This window comes from Colletotrichum siamense (genome assembly GCF_013390195.1).
Source record: "Colletotrichum siamense strain Cg363 chromosome Unknown KSG_Cg363_contig04, whole genome shotgun sequence".
Classification (NCBI taxonomy): Eukaryota; Fungi; Ascomycota; class Sordariomycetes; order Glomerellales; family Glomerellaceae; genus Colletotrichum; species Colletotrichum siamense.
This window is the reverse complement of record NW_023501017.1, coordinates 5425361-5443647: the sequence shown is the minus strand read 5'-3', so window position 1 is coordinate 5443647 and position 18287 is coordinate 5425361. Positions and strand designations below refer to the sequence as shown.

At 50.9% G+C, this 18287-nt stretch overlaps 5 protein-coding genes across 5 annotated transcripts; 2 read left to right on the top strand and 3 right to left on the bottom strand.

Moving 5' to 3' along the window:
- Positions 1-267: 267 nt before the first annotated feature.
- Positions 268-837, top strand: CGCS363_v007372 (uncharacterized protein; the record flags this gene model as incomplete). Its single annotated transcript, XM_036639221.1, has 1 exon — positions 268-837. One exon carries the CDS (start codon positions 268-270, stop codon positions 835-837), a length of 570 nt encoding a protein of 189 aa, XP_036495646.1.
- Positions 838-5316: 4479 nt separating this feature from the next.
- On the bottom strand, positions 5317-6165 carry CGCS363_v007371 (uncharacterized protein; the record flags this gene model as incomplete). Its single annotated transcript, XM_036639220.1, has 2 exons — positions 5317-5732; positions 5787-6165. 2 exons carry the CDS (start codon positions 6163-6165, stop codon positions 5317-5319), a joined length of 795 nt encoding a protein of 264 aa, XP_036495643.1.
- Positions 6166-12018: 5853 nt separating this feature from the next.
- On the top strand, positions 12019-12714 carry CGCS363_v007370 (uncharacterized protein; the record flags this gene model as incomplete). The annotated part of the gene is made up of 1 exon (XM_036639219.1): positions 12019-12714. The coding sequence occupies one exon, from the start codon at positions 12019-12021 to the stop codon at positions 12712-12714; it is 696 nt and encodes a 231-aa protein (XP_036495644.1).
- Positions 12715-12909: 195 nt separating this feature from the next.
- Positions 12910-13296, bottom strand: CGCS363_v007369 (uncharacterized protein; the record flags this gene model as incomplete). Its single annotated transcript, XM_036639218.1, has 1 exon — positions 12910-13296. One exon carries the CDS (start codon positions 13294-13296, stop codon positions 12910-12912), a length of 387 nt encoding a protein of 128 aa, XP_036496543.1.
- Positions 13297-16187: 2891 nt separating this feature from the next.
- Positions 16188-18009, bottom strand: CGCS363_v007368 (uncharacterized protein; the record flags this gene model as incomplete). The annotated part of the gene is made up of 3 exons (XM_036639217.1): positions 16188-16996; positions 17056-17921; positions 17978-18009. 3 exons carry the CDS (start codon positions 18007-18009, stop codon positions 16188-16190), a joined length of 1707 nt encoding a protein of 568 aa, XP_036496542.1.
- Positions 18010-18287: the final 278 nt, after the last annotated feature.

Here is an 18287-nt window from a genome sequence, read left to right as displayed (position 1 = left end):
AATAACTCTTAACATGGCGACCGCCTCTTTCTCCGATCGAAGCCATGTCGAACCTTGCAGACCATCAGTCTTTCCTTGGAGTTCATTAGGGTTCTGTGTGCTCAATCTGGAGTTTTATTTCGCCACGTGACCCTCTTTATACAAAGCATCGCCCACCTTTGCGAGCACCCTGCCAGAGGGCTCGTTCTGTCAAGGCTATTCTCATCCAATGCCATACAGGCCTTCGGAACCTCTCGACAAGGCAGTCAAACACACACAGACCATTAAATGACGATCACAACACCAAACAACAACGGGCAACTCGCCCGCTGGCTTAACAGGAAAGGAGATCTATGCTTCGAAATAGCCTTCTTCGCGACTGCCGCCATATCTTTCGTCGCCTTGGGCGCTTTCATCATCGCTCTCAGCTTGGTCGTCGGAGGCCTACTCGTCGCGGGCGTCATATTGTTTTGCGCGGCGGATATGATGAGCGAGAAGGTCAGCAAAGTCGCCCCAGGACAACAGAGTCAGGCACAGACAAAAGAAACGATGAAACAGAAAGGTACCATAAAGCAGGAAGGTGCCACGGAGCAGGATGGCGTTCAAAAGAACTATGACGACGCTCAAAAGAAAGACGACGACATTATGGAGAAGGGAGACGACACTCAAAATAAGGACGGTCCCAAAAAGCAAGAGACGAAGAAGAAAAAGAAGAAGCAGAAGGCGACGCAGACAAGACCCAGCGAGACACATACAATGGAATATGGGGCCTCATTGGATAGGGAACGCAGGATATATCTGGACAGCGTAAGAGGCGGAGCTGAAGATGGACTGTACAGGACGGAAGAGCAACATTGACAAAGTTGGAACTTCGATAAGAGCCTCGCCATCAGAAACTTTGGTTTCGTCATCGGCAAACCACCAACTTACTCAACGATGAAGGCCTTGGTTTAAAACACTTGAAAGCATTGCGCCGAAAGCAGAAATCATGAGATGGGCTCGAAGGGCTGCCTCTTTGCGTCGCGGTCGGGCCCAGAGGTGTGGATGAGGATACTGTCATCATGGGGGCTGAACTATGCTCCCGCCATTTCGCCCTTCCCGGGTTCTTGTAGATCGCTCATGGAAGGAAAATTTCCACCCTGCGACTTAGTGGGCTTGGGTCAATGAATTTCATGATGATGACTGCCGCATTTCCGTAACAGAATCCTTCGCCTGGTGGTTGCGATCATCGAAACTGACGGAAGTTCTCAACTCGGGTGACGTGAACCTTACCGGAAGCCGCTAATATTCTGAGGGTTGTCATATTTCTGCCCATAGTAGTACAGCCGGAGGCTGATCATCGAAAGGGCGCTGGATCCATGCAGATTCAGTCAATGAGTAGACTTGTAGATCTTATGTGGCTGAGTGTCAAGCTGCTTTCCCAAGAAGAACCAAAGGAAGAACCAAAGATAGTGGCCACCATCATCGATCCTGTCGAAAGCAGCCTACTTGCCGACCAGACCGCATGTCATGACGAACTCAGGCAAATGTTGAATGCCGTATCAGACGCCTCTACGATCTAGCAAGAGAACGTCTCGAACGCCTAGCCAACATCTTTACAACTGCCGGTGGCTAGCTGGACTCAGCCTCTTAGGCGGACTCCTACGGCCCGTTCTGCGTCCATACGGGTGGGATGACGGCGAGACCTAGCCCCCCACTGCGCCAGTGCCGAGAAGTGAGCTACGGCAGATGAACACATCGGCGACCAACTTTCAGCTGCCTCTGCTACCCCGGACGCATTCGATCGAATCCGTGGGTCTCTCTTAACGTCTTACACTTACATGGCGTTTCGCTTCTCGGATACGGCAGATACATACCGTTTCCAAAACGACGTCTGCAGGACCCATTCTATGCAACCAAGCTCCGGCCAACGCCGCCGTTCCTTCCAAACTAGCAGAAGCGCTCCGATTCCTCGGAAAGATTACTCAGTCCGGCTAGAACATCATGGAGGAGCCCGGGGATCGTCTCGCACTGCATGTTCTGCACAGCCCTAGCCTTCATTGTCATCTTAGTCATCATCCTTGCCCTCAGCGCTCTGTTTTACGTTGGGTTCTACAGGACATTTGGTCTCATCAAGGGCTTTAGATATCTTTCAAACGAAGTGAAAGAAAGGAAAGCAAAGACGTAGGACGCGGAGGCAACCGCGGCTGTTCCTGACGTCACTACCAATGGTGGTCAACCTGTGTGGGATGTGGCAACCATCTCGGTGCGTGCACCGGTGATCAATTCATGATAATCTTTAGAAAACATCTTGACATGGCGATAATACAGAAGAGGAGGTCGGGATGGAGCAAGAAATTCCGACACCAAATAGCGAAACGCGGCGGCGTCAGAAAGAGACCGCGGGAAATTGTTGAACACTCAGAGTGGTCCTTGGAGAGATAATTTTTCATGCTTAAAGTGCGTTTCAGGATTTATGCTGAGGTATCACGTAGTCCGACTCGTGAAGTGAGATTTATATGAACCTGAATTAAAGCATAGTGGCGCAGAAAACATCTGACGACCGCCGGCTTCGTGCAGTGATAAACAGTTGAAGTCGTATGCAAAACCTTAAGGGTGCCTGTTGTTTTGATCACTACCAGGCAGCATGCACATCAAATCTTGGACACCGGCCGTCCGTCTGTCTTATATTGATCATTGATGAACAATCTGATGAAGTCCATTAAGTAGACGCAAAGGCCTGTTGGTTTGTAGGTATGCTTGCCGAAATCCTGCGAAGGCTGCTGAATTAGGCCATCCAGTTGGATGAACCGTGCCAATGATCCTTCACAGCCCACTGAAGAATTGAAAAGGGCTAAAACTCTAATGATTTAAATATCTAGAACTCGGAGAAGCCTGGTAAAGGAACGTCGACATCCTTAATTCCCTTCCAAAAGCCAAGGTCACGATAGAGACCCTTCTTCTACCGTAAACAATCGACTCCTCGATGAACTATTGTCACCTCGCACTAGATCGGAGACTTTCCTACTTTTTCTGCATAGGAAATGGGGCTTACCTTTCGGGTTTCCTGCGATCCAGAAAAACACCTTGATAGTATAACATCATTTACTGAGGCAGCAACACGTTAGGGCTGAGTCCCAAACAAATGGGGACTCCTTGATAGCACCGTCGCAAAAGGCACACACCTTCGTGCATAATACAAGTCTCATCGCAGAGGTTTGCCAACACAACATCTCTAACCATTTTCAACTCCGACTTGACTAACTATCGGGAACGGCAATTTCCTCTCAAAATCGACATGCTCTTCTCATGCGCAACTAAACAGCTTATGTGGAAGTGGCATAAAGACATAGAGGAGGACGCTGCCGTACTTGGAGGCTTCCTCATGTGGATATTCTTCTTTGAATGCTTCCTCTTCTTCCTGTTTCTTCTTCTTCTTTTACTATACGGCGTATGCTATCTTATCACGAACACTGCCATCGCTTTATTCAGGGACTTGTTTCCCATCACAATCTCCATCAACTGCCCATGCCACGCAAAAGAGTCTTCCCAGGGCGCTGAGAAGATTAAAAGCGACAGTGAGCCTACCGGCGATGGATCATCATCCGTAGGCGGCCGCCGAATCTACAAATACATGTAGGCAGAAGCCTCCTAATTTTCCATCATGTCAGCAACCCGGAGGGGGTATTGCACGACTTCTCTTGGGACACATGAGACTTTTCGAATCGCAGACTTAACTTCGGGTCGGTCATTCTTTTGGGGTTACTATTACGATCCGGTGCGTCAGTCGGAAGCGGGAAAACAAGATTTATGAAGTAAGGAATCAGAAGACAAAATGGAGAGAAACTTGGCCAGGGAAGCTAACAATTACGCGTCAGTTCAAACACACAATCTTGTATTCCACACCGAATGCATTTGTGAGCTTGCTACGCTGCCTCCAACAGGCCTGAACACCATAGACCGCGAAACGGCACGCCAATGTCGACGAGCGATAGCTGCTCTAGAACTCATGGGTTGCGCATAAAGTCAGACATTGCATGCTCCGTATGACACTTCTCGCTAAGACCTTTTTGTGATTCGAATGTCCTCGATTTCTCATGGACAGCTACACAGCGTAGTTGAACACAGAGCGAACACAAAAACGGTGACCGATTCGGGCAACAATGGGAGCGTACTGCAAACTGAGAATCAGGTATAAAAAGGTGCATTGATCGTCTCAATATCTGTCAATTCAAACACAGTCAATCTCAATTTAATTGTACTCAACCTCGCTGCTTCTGCCTTCCAATGCGTCTTCAAAATCGTCTCATCCTATTCGCAACCTTATCGCATGGGGCATACGCCACATGCTTCTGGTCAGGCATAAATTGGGACAACGCCCAGGACTCCGCTCGTGGTGCCGTTGAATACTGGTGCCGTGATGCCTCCGATTCGGCTCGACTGACCGGCGTGTTGTACGTAGAGGAGTGTTCCTTTGTTCATCTTCAGATCGGCACGCTAATTCTGCCACAGCCACTCTGGAGATAGCAAGGGCCGATGCAGCAACCTCTTGCTGAAAGGACAGACAATTGGGTAAGTCTTTTGCATTTTGTTTCCAATGGGTCGCTTAACTTGCGTAGAAAAAGACTGGATATCACAGTGCAATGGCTTGGCCAAGATGAATCGGTCCTCGAGGTGGATCAATGCATCCAGAGACTCAATGATGAGATTGGCTGCGATTTAGGAGGCTCAAAGGTCACCGACGAATGGAGCTTTACGTGAGTATCCATAACTCCTTGCCTGATGCGCGGAATTTGAATGGCCATGAATTTGTGAATACTGATAATCTCATCACTTCAGATCCGATCCAAACACTGGTCTCTGCGCTAAAGTCAGTTGAAGGTCGTGTGGCATACGCGCGTGCTTTGTGACTGGACATTTCTCATGAACAAGCTACAAGATTTGAATTTTTTCTTTTTGGGGGAAATAAGACGGGTGAAACAAGGGATTTAATCTCGAGCTGGTGAGGTTTGGCTACACAATTGATGACATTCACGTTTGGCATGGAAAGACAATTATTGATATGTAAAACCGGTAAGAGTTGCCGGGCCGTGATTATGATTGTGGCAAAAGTATGTGCCATGCCCGAAGGCCTATCATGATACATTAAGATTATTATGTTGGTTCCAATTATTATTTCCTCCAATCAACCATTATTTTCTTTCATATTATGTCCTTCTCTTCATTATTATGTCATTACGTTTTTGTTATCGACATTATGTGGATCGTATGTTTTGGCGGGTAATTATGTTGCGTGAATCGTGACCAATATTTGCAGTCTCTCGATACTCGTGGTCTGAAGATGCGTCCGCAGACTTCTTAGGCGGTGTTGTAGTAGATGTCGATCTCCTTGATCTTGAAGATGGCGTCGACGGCAGGGGGTCCGCAGCTCCAGCCCTTGTCGCCGTTGGCCCAGTTGTTGAAGACCCAAGGTCCGGCAACGGTAGGGACATCCTTGCTGGTGCGCCAGGACTCGACACCGTCAATGAAGAACTTGACCATGGCAGGCTGTCCACCGGCAGCGGCGACCCAGTCGATGCGGTACTCGTGCTCGGTGGTGGTGGGGTTGGCAGGGGCTCCGACTGCGGTCCAGGTCTTCTGGCCATCGCCATCGTTGTCCTGGTTGGCGAACCAGATCTTGCGGGTAGAGCCGCGGCCGGTGTTGCTCTGGGTAGCGGGGTCGGAGAGCCACTCAATGTCACTCTCCTGGTTGTCGTTCTTGTAGAAGAACATTCCTGCGCATTATGTTAGCACCAAATCATATTGTGGAGAAATCTGAAGAGACTTACCATTGCAAACACCAGGAGCCTCGGCAAGAACACCAACGGTTCGGACAGAAGCGTACTTGATGTTCTGGACCGATGTGACGACCTCGGCGCACTTGTAGGGCTTCACCTTCTGGCCGCCGTTGACTCTCAAGTTGAGGTAGCCACCCTGGATGTAGGTGTTGGTCGCGTCGTACTTGTGAGTGTTGGCGACCTTGTAGCCACTGACAATGAGACCCTTGGGAACTGAGGTGTTGTCCTTCAGAGCACTGAAGTCGAAGTAGGCTCTGTTCTTGTAGGTCGCGCCGTCAATGGTGTAGACTCCATTGGCCGCCGTGGGCTTGGTAGAGCGTTGAGCAACGGCAGCGCCGGCGAGGAGAACGGTGAAGACTGAGAAGCGCATCTTGACTGAGTGTCTAGGGTTGAAGTTGTCTGATCTTTGAGTTGTTGTCTGTGATGAAGATCGTTGCTGCTTGGAGTGCCGTTATGTCTTATCCCGAGGAATGGAAGACGTTACTTATAAGATTCAAATTTCGCACTCTTGTTGTTGCCATTCTCATTGCCCATCTTCAGAAAGCGAGCTTGCGGAAGCCTCCGTGAAGACGCGCGGGCCAGATCTACCATGTGTACGCGGCAGTGGCTAGTGGCTGGGCCCATGGCTATGGAACCGAAGCCCAAGCATAAAATAAGTGTATGCCGGATTCTCGGGGTCACGTCTTGAATTGGGATGGCTTCATCGTCTAAGGCTCAAGTCACAATCTCGGCCGAGACCACGACAGGTAGAGTATCTGAATGCAGAACTTACACGCTCGATGGGCAATTGCTGATTGATGGTAGGCGAGCTTTTGGCGGAGGGCTAAGCGCCCAGTCTAACACCAAAAGCGGCCTTACCCAAGAGCTCGGTTCTGTAGTCAACGGCCTGTGGGGGTAAGACCACCAATGATCTTCAGGGGATCTGGCTTGTCCCTGGACGTTAGCTTGATCACTTTGCTGAAGGGCCGTGAGGCTGGACTCGTAGCCCCAAAAACGTGGCTGAGTGTGCATGTACGTTTGCGGTCAACGGCACTTGAATCCGTGTCCCCGGCCTGGGAACCTCACGTCATCAACGGGTCCATCGGACCCTTAGCGCCACCGAACCAAAGCCATAGCTCCGCTGTCACTCTTTACCGAGGGCTCTTAGCTCTTAGACGATGAGAGGGGTCCTGTCCGTCTCGCCGATTCGGGAGCTGTGGCCCATGGCCGCATTCGTCAAGCGGCCGAAAGCAGTCCCAAAAGCTCAGGGCCAGCTTTTCGGCAAGACATCTTGAAAGAAGAAGACGGGAGCCATGATTTTTTCCCCTTCCCACTTGCCGTGAAAATTTCTTCTGCCCCTGGATAACACAATGGCAGACATGTTGCTGTTTGTTTTCCCCGCGTGGAAGACATGAATGTCTTGGCCGTTGCAGAGGTTTGCCCTGCCAAGAAAGGCACCACAGCACGCAGTTGTTCACAAGGAGTGAGACATGACACCTCATTGTGTCTCACTTGAGAGGCAGTGAACAGTCTCAGACAGCGGGGTGACCGGCGAAGATGCTGGCGGGAGGCCCGGTGGCACTCCCATACCGGATGTGACCCGCACCTGTCCGAGACATGGCACGGAACGCGGGGCGGTGCAGCTGGCGGAGCCGGTCCGGGGCTCGGAAGGGCCCGCTCGCGGGGAACCTTGGTTTTCGGTGGGTAAGCAGGCCCGGCGAGGAATGTTCAAAAGTTGTGAGTTTTTCAGATTTGATTTTGAAGAGGATCGAGTCTCGGAATTGCATGTTACGGTGAGGGATGTTAGAGTAATCCTCCTCGTCCTAGATTTTCGAGGGTCTTGGTTGTCATCCCCGCGCGGCCCATCCGAGATCTCCCTCCCCACGCTTCAGACCATCTTTGTGTTCCAAAAGCCACTGTCTCACAGTCAGAGGCTTCCTTCCAATCGTTCTCTCAACGAAATTGTTCAGGGCCCAGACTTCCTCGTGCGCCTCTTCGTATTTGAAGAAATTCCACAGGTTTTGCGACAATTGAGGGCCCATAATTTTGCCGTAAAATCCAGCAAACGCTTCATAGCTTCCGTCGTATCCAATAGGCTCATCAAAGATTTCCGACATGATCCCTGACAGCTCCTTGAAAGTCATCAAATCGTGTCCGTTGTTCATGGTGTGAAAGGCGCCAATGTGCTTAGCATTCGTAGAGAGGAAAAGCCTCCCAATAACCTCAGCAATGTCCCTCGGATCCATCCACGGCACACGATGCTCAGGCCAGATGACTGTCTTCTTCGCTAAGACGGCTCGCATCTGGATTGCAAGGTTATCCATAAAAGTGGCTCCGCAGTTGACATACGTAACAGGAAGCCCGCTGTCGTCGAAGATCTTCTGCGCTATCCGGTGCTCGACGGGTAGGGAGCCAGGGCCAAGCTCAGGGGGGATCTTCGACGATGGGAATTCCGGGAACAAGCCCAGGAAGCGGATTATGTGAGTTGCACTGCCCGCTTGCTTCAGCGCAGAGACCAAGTCTGCCATGGGCTTTTCCTCGTGGAGTCCCGGAGGCGTTATCACGAAGACGCCCTCCGCACCGGCCACAGCAGCTGACAGAGATGCAGCATCGGCGTAGTTGGCAACAACAACCTCGGCATTTGGGAAGGCAGATTGAAGTTGCGCTTTCTTCGAGTCATTGCTGGTGGCCAGGCGCAGTTTAGTCGCAGGCGCTTCGCGGGCTAAGAACTGCGCAAGCGGTCCTCCGATGTGCCCAGAAGCCCCGAAAATGAGGATCGTGGAAGGGACAGCTTTGATAAAGGTTGCCATGGTTGAGTTTGGGTGTTGATTGAGGTAAGTAATTGGTTTGATTTGCTTGCTTGATTAACAGAGTAATTCTCTATGCATCTGGAAACCTTCCTCCTTCTTTATACTAAAGGATTGGAGACGACCGGTCGGTGTGCGCCAGGGGATTGCGGTCCGGTCGGGCCTCGTGAAAACCACAATCGGCGACAAATGCTCCCGAAAGCCTAAACCTTTCTACCGGTTTTGACAACTGGAAACCATTGCGAAGAGAGTTGTACCAGATGTAGTGGAGTTCATCCGGACTCCTCTCTCGGCATCTAATTTCCCAATCGGTCGAAATGACGCCGTGACCATATTCATCCGCCACGAAAAGTAGTAACACCGCTACTTTGGTTGGCTCAATTGAGTCCGCCACGAGATTCGCTGATTAATGTCTTCAGCCCTGATGATTGACACTGGTAGAAGATGTTTAAGTGATTCCGCTTTGGCTGTGGGACGACCGATGTGACATGGCTCGCTACCTCTATCTCGTTGCCTTTCCACTGGCCATTGTGTTATTTGCTGGTCATTGAGTTATTTGGAACATTGAGGAAATATTCAAGCACTGACGTTGGAAATGGCTCAAGTGAATGGCAAACAAATTTGATGTTACGTGGCCAAGCTGACTGAAGAATGTTGACTGGTCATGTTAATTGGCGCCAGGTGTTAGTAAATTCGAAAACGATCGTGAGTTCTTCTCCTTTAGATACACTCATGCGAGGAAATGTCTTGTGAAAAACGAATGGCATTAGTTGGTTACCTTAAATGAGTGACACCTAAAATCCCTTGGCCTAAGCAATGACAATTGACAGCAATATGCTTTCCCTGCTCTGCCAACATACAGAAAAACGACCGAAACAATTGTCAAAATATCCTTTCATTCCTAAAGCCACTGATCTCGTTAACTTGTTCTCCCTGGATTTCGGAGTCATGAAGCCTAGTCGTTATTGCGGGGAGGGCCGAAGTCCTTGTTGCACACCACGCTGTGGTAATATTCTTGCGCAAACCACCTGAATTGATCCGCGTTTGTTCTGGTCACAATCATCTTGTTATCCTTCAGCTTCCTTGTCTGAAGGGGACCATAGCCGCTGAATTTGTCATGCTTTTTAGTATAGTCTCGAACGTGAAGTCCAGTGCCTTCTTTCCCGATCGGATCCATGTGCCTTTGAGAGATGATCAGTACTGGATAGCAATGGAGTTGCGCAGCTGTGGGATAGACACTCACATCAATTCGTGCAAGATGATTCCCGGAAGAGAAGCCATTTTGCCGCTCACTCTGTCCCCAAGATCATCGCAATCGATGTCATTGAGAAGAGGGTAGTCCCAGCTTCCGTCACAGATTTTCATTGCCCAAGTGCCTCGTTCCTTCACAAAATCAATCCAAGCCAGGGTGACATCTCTGTTGCTTTTGCAGTCATCATTCTCGATATCATCTTGGTTGTAAAGGAACACCTTCCCAAACACTTCGTTCCCCAAGTCCTGGGCATCAGCTCCAACAATCAGGCGAAAGACTCTCTCCACATAGTCACGGTCTTGTGTGTCGAAGTAGTTTGCGAATACTCGATTCCATTTCTCGCGGTCTGGCTTCTGCTCGACTAACTTGGCCAAAACAATGACTTGTGGCCATGCGGTTAGGAATCGCTTGTGCCTTTCATCGGCATGAGGCAGATCGTTGTCGAAGTATGGCACGGGGATGCCTCGTTTTTCACTTTTTCGGTTTCAAAGAGTCAGCAAGACAATTACAGGCTAAGGCAATTGACAGAATAAGGAGACTGAATCAATCAGCGCATTCTCATGCACAGCCTTTTACTTACACTGCATCTAAAGTCATGTTCGCAGTAGGCATCGCAACGGCTGACTCCAAAAAGGTAGCCATGGTCATAATACAGAGAAGAGAGGCTCGGGAGATCATGTTGAAGAAAGCGTGTGAGTCTGGATGTAAAGCAGTGTACAAGCTAGATGACATTAGCGACTGGGCGGTCTAATGATGGAGTAGGTCTGGTTTGCTAGACTGTGTTTCTGGAGCTTGTACTTCTATCAGCGTAGACGCAAGATGCGGTATTTTATACTCCCAACTTTGCAAGCATTCACGATGTACTGGGCACTTATTTCCTCCCCGGCTGTGGGTCGCGTCATTGCTAAGATTTTCATCAACCCCCAACCTTCAAGCGAGTCCTATTCTGCCACGGCTTGGGGTCCATTCTTGGTAATAAGTAAGTCTAAAGGACTCTGAAACCACAGCATTATAAGGCTTGAGATGTAGTCGTCAATACCTTTCGAGCGCGTAGATGATGCGCCTTGCCCCCAAAGCCCAGCCTCTCAGCCATCAGGTGAGCACTCATGTCAATAACCGCCGGCGTTGACCTCTGGGCCCCTTGATGTCGCATCTTGCTAGGATCGTGACTGAAGACTGGCTAAAAATGGTGAGCCCGCTCCTGTTGGTTATCCCGGGCAGGTGGCGGTTGGATGAGCTTTTGTCCTCGACGACCCCAAAAGCTAAAAGTGCCCAATCATGTTTCTCACAGATGCAGGCGCCCTTCTTTCACATTCATTCACCTCCATTACCCCGTTCAACCACATGACTATGATCTCCCTGAGTACATCTACGATTGCTGTGGGGCCGGCCCCCAAGTCCACTTGGAGGCTCATATTAATTAGCTGAAAGACTATCCGGCTTCTTAAGCCAGATGATGCAATTCATGGTGCAATGATGATCTGAAAACCTCGTGTTGGTTATCATCTCTGTGATTTGGTCCTGCTTGTGGGCCTTGCGTTGGTTGAATCTCGCAGCGGCCCCCAAAAGCTGCTGCGGCCACGCTGTGATGGCCAACATTGGATTGCTGCGGCTACTCGGGGTCCATGTTGGCCATCACAGCGTAGCCGCAGATTGCCCCATAGAGCGACAAGTTTCTTTGATTATGATCACCTTAGTAGCCGAACCGGTCTTTGATTGATCCAACAGTACTCAAGGGCCATGCATTACCGTTTGCAAATACAGAGCGGGGTACTTGGCATTGGGGTCTGCAGTACGCTTTGCGAGCAACCAAGTTTGTTTTTATCTTGTATCTGTTGCATCCGACCAACGGGGTTTTTGCTGTAGCTAACCATGATGTCTATGCTACTGTGACGTAATAAACGCGTCAGCTGAGGCCATCGACAGACAATCAACGCCGCAGCAGGCAGAAGCACGAGCCGTTCTGTAGATTGTAACTCCTTTGTGACAATCACCCAGAGTATTGGGGCGCGAAAACATTTAAACCATCTCCTTACTGTCCCTTTCATCTTGATCCCACTTGAACAACATGCCGTGCACCACGAATGTGGATAGGAACATCTTCAAGCTCATCTTTGCTGACTAAATTTGAAATACGAGACAACAATCCAAGGTTCCCAAATTCTTTGAAACACTCCGAACGGTCATGGGAAATTATCTTTCATCTTTCTATCGGTCAATCTGGTTTCAACCCACACCACACATCGCGGTTCGCATTTCAGCATCTTCTGACCGGCTGAATATGACTGAGGGGATCCCCCTGACCTTCTTCATCGAACTCACTTTACACCATTCCCAGCCTATCACGTGGGAATCACATGGCTGGGGCATAACCCACGGTTCAACCGTCTTCCGCGATGGTGGCTTGACCTTCAGAGACACATCGACTGGCCAACTTGTTCCCCGAGGTCATATCGACATTTGTGTCGAGAGTGGCGACAACCAGATAACCGAACAAAACAAGGGAGGTTGGACAACACTGTACCCTGGAAAACCGCATGTCTTGGAGCCGAAGCTCGAAGGGACTTTGGGACCTCAATACTGGCCGCCGCCCCAATGGACGGGTGAGACGGAGGAGGAATGCAGGGATCGACCACACACTGTAACGTGGCAATTCGTGCGGCAGTTCAAGGATGGCAAAACCTATGAGGTTGGCATCAGTGACGAAGCAAGGATTGCATGCTACTGGAACGGGACTAAAGAAGACTTCTTGAGCGGTCGAAAGACACAGTCTGACGCGACTAGCAGGTCTGGTCCGATCGAATACAAGGTTGACGAGACGGTATCCTTCACGGTCAGTCGACCAGACGCGGACGGAAGTTTGAACTATTTCTTGGGTTAGGATCACCACCTATCTAGCAGCAATAATGATGCCCTGTGAAGCAATTACAACCTTGGGGGTGTCGCACCATACAAGTTTCCAACGCGATGAAATTGTTATCATTTATTCTTTGACATCGTAGTATGTGAGCCGCCTTGTATCATCAACCACCCTACGATCATCGAGTATGCCAATGTTACCGCGTCACATTCAACTTTAACAGCCTAGTTTCGGGCAAACCTCGAGTGGTCTCTCGGAACACTTCGATATACACCCATATGACCTCTGGCTCTCAGAAGCGCAATCCATCACACAGGACCAGCCTTCTGCTTTGACGCACTCGTTCCATCCGCCGTATGTGCATGCGCGGGCACCAAAGTTGGAGCGGGCGATGATTGGGCTGAATTGGGCTTCTCGGTTCAGCTCTCCGAGGACAGTCCAGATCTCATCGGCCGTGGCTGGACGGTCGGCGCCGGCAGCGAAGGCCGAGATTGCGTGCGCAGCGAAAAGGAGCTGTATCAATGCGTCAATATCATTAGCGCACCTCCGTGTAAGTGAAACCGAGGATGCGGGCAGGAAACATACGAGTGGAGAGATTTGCATGGTGGTCAGTCAGTATGGACAGCACTGGGCGTTCTGATAGATCACGGTCGTTTGCTTGATAAAGATGGTGGCTATCAGCCCAGAGAAGCGAAAGAGACTGTTGTATTTGTAGATGGCCACCCTGCGCAAGCTGCTGCGGGTAGAAATTGCATCTGGAGCAGTCGAGCTTTGAGTTTCTAGGCATCCAGGATAACCACATCAAGGGAGACGTTTCCTACGATTCCGGTTCGACGGGAGTAATGAGTAATTGACCTCGAAGGAGCCCTCGCGGGACTAGGCCGTCTTGGCGGCGGGTCGATCAACAGATACCCCATGCAGTGCCCCGCGGTCAGCCAGTGTCGGATGTAAGCATAAAGTCCGGGGTCAGCACCAATGACCATCAGTGTTGGGGGCAGCTATTTGGTCATGTCAACACCAACGACCCTGTTGAAAATGATCACGATAAGTTGAAGCTAAACTGGTTTGCAGGTTAGTCGTAATTTTCCAGAGATATTTCTTTAGCCGGGCTGGCAAAATTGTTACGTGGCATCCGGCCTCCCACTGAACTAGACCTTTTGCAGGTCTCCAACACGAATGATTGCGTGGTGTATGCCCTTGAACCAACACGAACATACCTAAGCGACAAGAACCAACACGAACTCAATTAAGCGAAACACAGGCAGCAGTTTAAAAACAAATAGCAACTCATGGACGCGTAACTTCATATCCACCATTGGCTGTGCCGCTGCCCGATGAGTAGTATGCGTCTGTGATCTGCGTTTCACTTGACATCTAGACGACGTGTTGTCTCTAGTGTCGATGCGAATTCTAGGTGGACATTCTCTTACATCACGAGAATGCCTGTTAATTGAGGCTTTTGAATATTCCACCGAATTGTCAAAGGACAAGGTTGAGGGTCACTGAAAGCCACTGAGCACCAGACTATCTAAAGTGAAAGGCAAAGTCTCTAGGTTGCACTTTATCATTCGTCACAATCGTGGAGGACACCACTGGGATTCTTGCAATTAGTTTCTTCTCAGGATATAGTCACCGTCATTTTATTTCTCACTTTTTTTCATACTTTCGTATGTATTTTCTTCCAGATTGGTGGGATAATCATTCTGTACAGGTTCGGTTTCAAGATGTTTGACGGATCTGCTGTTACGTTCTTAGTACTGACCAAGATGGTTCCGAGTCATCTTTGGAAAAGAACGGGGCTTAGGTATGATTGAAAAGGCTTACGGAAGCTCACTTGCGACACTTGGGAGGCCACCTTTCCTTGCTTGTGATAGCCGGCATGCGACTCCAATTGGTTGCTGTCGGCGGTTGTTGGCATTCTCTCAAGGTTTTGCAGAAAGTTATACACCTTTTGTGATGTTCTTGAAGGACACATGTTACATGTTACATCAGTAAGGTAGGAAGATTTGAGTTCTCGTCGAGTTATCCAATATTGCAGATAGAACAGACTTGAGAACCTGTATAGTAAACCTGTATAGCTCTGCGCAGGAGCGTACGAGTACTGCCGTACTTTGGGGAGAAGGAGTTCGAGTCCGCGGCACTGGGGACGCATGCGATGTGGGAGCTGGATTTTGACTGCTGTCGTGAGATGACTATGGACGAGGAGGGGATCAAGACGGCTTGTAAGAGCTTTTGGAGGAACGATCAGTATCACCCGAGGCCTGGCAGCAACAACCTCTCAGATCAGAGGCTTTGGGCTGTTTTCAGAGAGCAGTTCCTCAAGACGAGCGAAGGATTGTTGGAAGGTGAGAGCGAAAGGGTCAAGAAGTTGCCCTTTATGCTCATGAACATGATTGAGGAGACTAAGGGGAAGTCTCTGAGGGGAGGCTTGGTATCGGAAGATCGCATTGAGGGGCAGAAGTGGGAAGCTTTCCACTCCTGCGAGCGGAAGACGAATGTAAGACGAATGTGAGAAGTCTGATGTTTTTCAGGTTTCTCGGAAGATTGAATAGTTTACGAAGGGATATGGATACGCCGATAATGAGAGTCACGAGTAGCACAAACATATAATTCAACCACTTGAATATCTTGATGATCACGAAGTGCGCTAGAAGACATGTCCATGCCATTAAGATTCTACCAGTTACTTACACCAGGCACACCAATTCCCACTCACTTACCCTCACGTCGCTTCACTCATGCACACCCATTCTCACCTTCCATCATACTATTCCCATCATACATAACACATCCCAAGCCAGGCACCAGCATCATCCACAGATTCGCGACACCCAGAATCCGTCACGACTTTCCTAAACACGCGTCGATCACCAATGCCCACTCGCCTCCTCCTTCCAAACATTCATCCCAACCCGTGAAGGGGAATGTTTACACGAGCGACTATTTTTGGTCGGTGATGCAGGGGTCAGACACGTCGTCCGTTTCAGCACGCGCAAATCCCCTCAAACCCACAGAACGGGACCCAAAGCCCGCCCACCTCATCGGAAGATAAAGAAAGAAACATAAAGTGACAGGTTTTCTGACAGCTAGGGAATTACGTAGATGATGTCATCCAGGTGGTCGAGAGTGTGCTTGTGTCTTGCAATTTGCGAGCGTTCATCATTAGCCGTGATAATTTGAGTATTGTACAATGGTGCCCTATCCACCCTCCTTTGACCCCCCCTGTCACTCCCGTCCGGTATGATGAATATGATAAGCAAATGGACACAGGAAGGATTGTTGGCAGGTTTGACAGGTAAAATGCATCTCTAATTGAAGGTTTTATGCTTGACGCATTGTTCGGGCGACCCGTCATCCGATCCTTGGACGGGGCCATCCCGGCACGAGCTTAAAAAATGTCGCCGTGTTTCTGATGTGTGCACGCTGTAAGGACTGTGGGTATTATTCGCGTTGGTGGTAATAAAAGCAAAGAAGACAAAACAAGAGATTCAGCTTCATCCAGGGCCAATGAACTTCCTATCAGGACCCCTTTCCGCCCGCGGCAGCTGTCCCGGTAGCGGGTTGTACTGCGGCGAGTATCGCGAGATGGCTTGGGCAGGGTACTGCGGCTGTTGCTGAGGCTGGAACTGCGACTCCTGAGGCTGGAATTGGGATTCTTGCGGCTGGAATTGAGGCTGCGGCTGCACTGGTTGCTGAGCCGGCGGTGGCTGTTGGTAGGAGTCCGGGTTATACGGCTGGTACCCGATGTTGATCGACTCGCGGTACGGTCCCTGGCCGATGCCCTGGTACATATCGTACGTGGACGGCGGGTACGGCACCTTGGGGTACTGCACCGCCTGCGAGGACGGGCGCTTCATCGTGCTGATGCGCAGCGGCTCCGGGACGAATGGCGGCTCGTTGTTGATGGTGGCGGGCTCGTTGATTGACTTTTCGTAGTAGAAGCTCGTCGTGGACATGTTCCTCGGCACGGCAGCGGCGGGAGGGGTGTCTTTTGCGGGCGGGGCCGGGATCGCGGCGTTGGCGGCCATGAACTGCGCGACCATCTGCTCTTCCATCTCGCGGGTGGTGCGGTTGGCGATCTTGGTCTGGCGGTAGGTCGCGACGAGGGTCTGCTCCATCTCCTTGGTGCTGCGCTTCGGCTGGCGGAGGATGGCGGACTCGCGGGGGAAGGTGGCTGCACCGGCGGGCGGGTTGGAAGGGGGAGGCGCGTTTTGCATGTTTTGGGAGACGGCGTCGACCTTCTTCTTGCGGTCGCGGCGTTTCTTGAAGAAGATGAAGGCGCCGATGAGGAGGCCGATCAAGGCTGTGGATATGTCAGTGGTCTGGTGAGGAGATTGTGATGAAAGGGGGGGATTGACATACCGACGATACCGAAGGAGACCCCGATGGCAAAAGGGCGGTTGGAGTCCGGGGCAGGTGACGGCGTTGCTGAGACGGCGCCGTTGCTTTCTTGCATCTGCGCGTTGGAGGGCACGATCTGCGGGTCTGATGTTCCTGAAGCGGCATTTCCAACTGTTGGTGGTGAAGGAATCACTGACGGGGTTTCTGCTGCAGGCGGTGGTGGCGGCGGCGGTGGTGTAGATGGTTGCACAGCAGGCGGAGGAGGAGGCGTCTGGGAAGTCTGTCTTGACGGAGGCGGTTGCGGAGGTGTCGAGTTGGGGGCGGCGGACGGGGTCGGATTTGACGGTGGCGCGGCCGGAGGATTTGACGGGGGCGGTGCGCCGGGGACGAGCGTGATGAATCCCCTCGCTGGCGGGAAGCTCGCTGGTGCGGCCGGGTTCAGGGCGGCGGGCGGCGCAGTGGGGAGAATCGGCGGGTTCGTTGCTGCAGGCGGCGCGCCCGGAGCCGGTGACACGGAGGGCTTTGGTTGTTCTTCTTCCGAGTCACTGCTGGCGCTCGATTGGGCTCCTGGTTGTTGCTGCGCATCGGAATCGCTGGCGGAGCTGTTGGACTCGGCCTCTTGCTGAGCACCGTTGCCCTCTTCCGCTCCGGATTCCTCTTCCTTTTCCTGTTCTTCTGCCTTCCTGTTGTTTCCAGCCGGGCTCTCCTTCCCTTCTTCTTCCTCCTCCTCCTCCTCCTCTTCCTTCTCCTGCTCGCCCTCCTTTTCTTTCTCTTCGTCCGCCTCCTCGCCGTCGTCCTGTCGAATAGCTATCTTCGGCCCTTGGCGACGGACCAAGTTGTGACGCGGTCTACCGGGGAACTTGGGCTCCGTCCTCCTCCTCCGTTGTCTACCCAACACCATCAGCTTCACCATTTGGGTAGAGGATGGTCATGTATAACCCACCTGAAAGTCGACCAAGTCGTGGTGCCCTCCATCGTGAAACCTCTTCCTCCTCGTCTTCCTCAAAATTACCAAGACTTTGACGGAACGACCAAAATAAGACTGTAATGCGGCCAGCGGTAATCAAGAATGGAATAGAAAACAGCACAGCTGTGGAAGTCTAAACAGAAAAGAACAAGCGCAAGCGCTTCATGGAGAATGGAACTGGTCGAACCCGCCGAGCCCTTGAACAGAAAAGACCGAATCAAGAACCAGCAGAGAAAGCCAAGGAAAGAGAAAAAAAAGGGAAGAGAAAGAAACCCTCCCGGGAGTT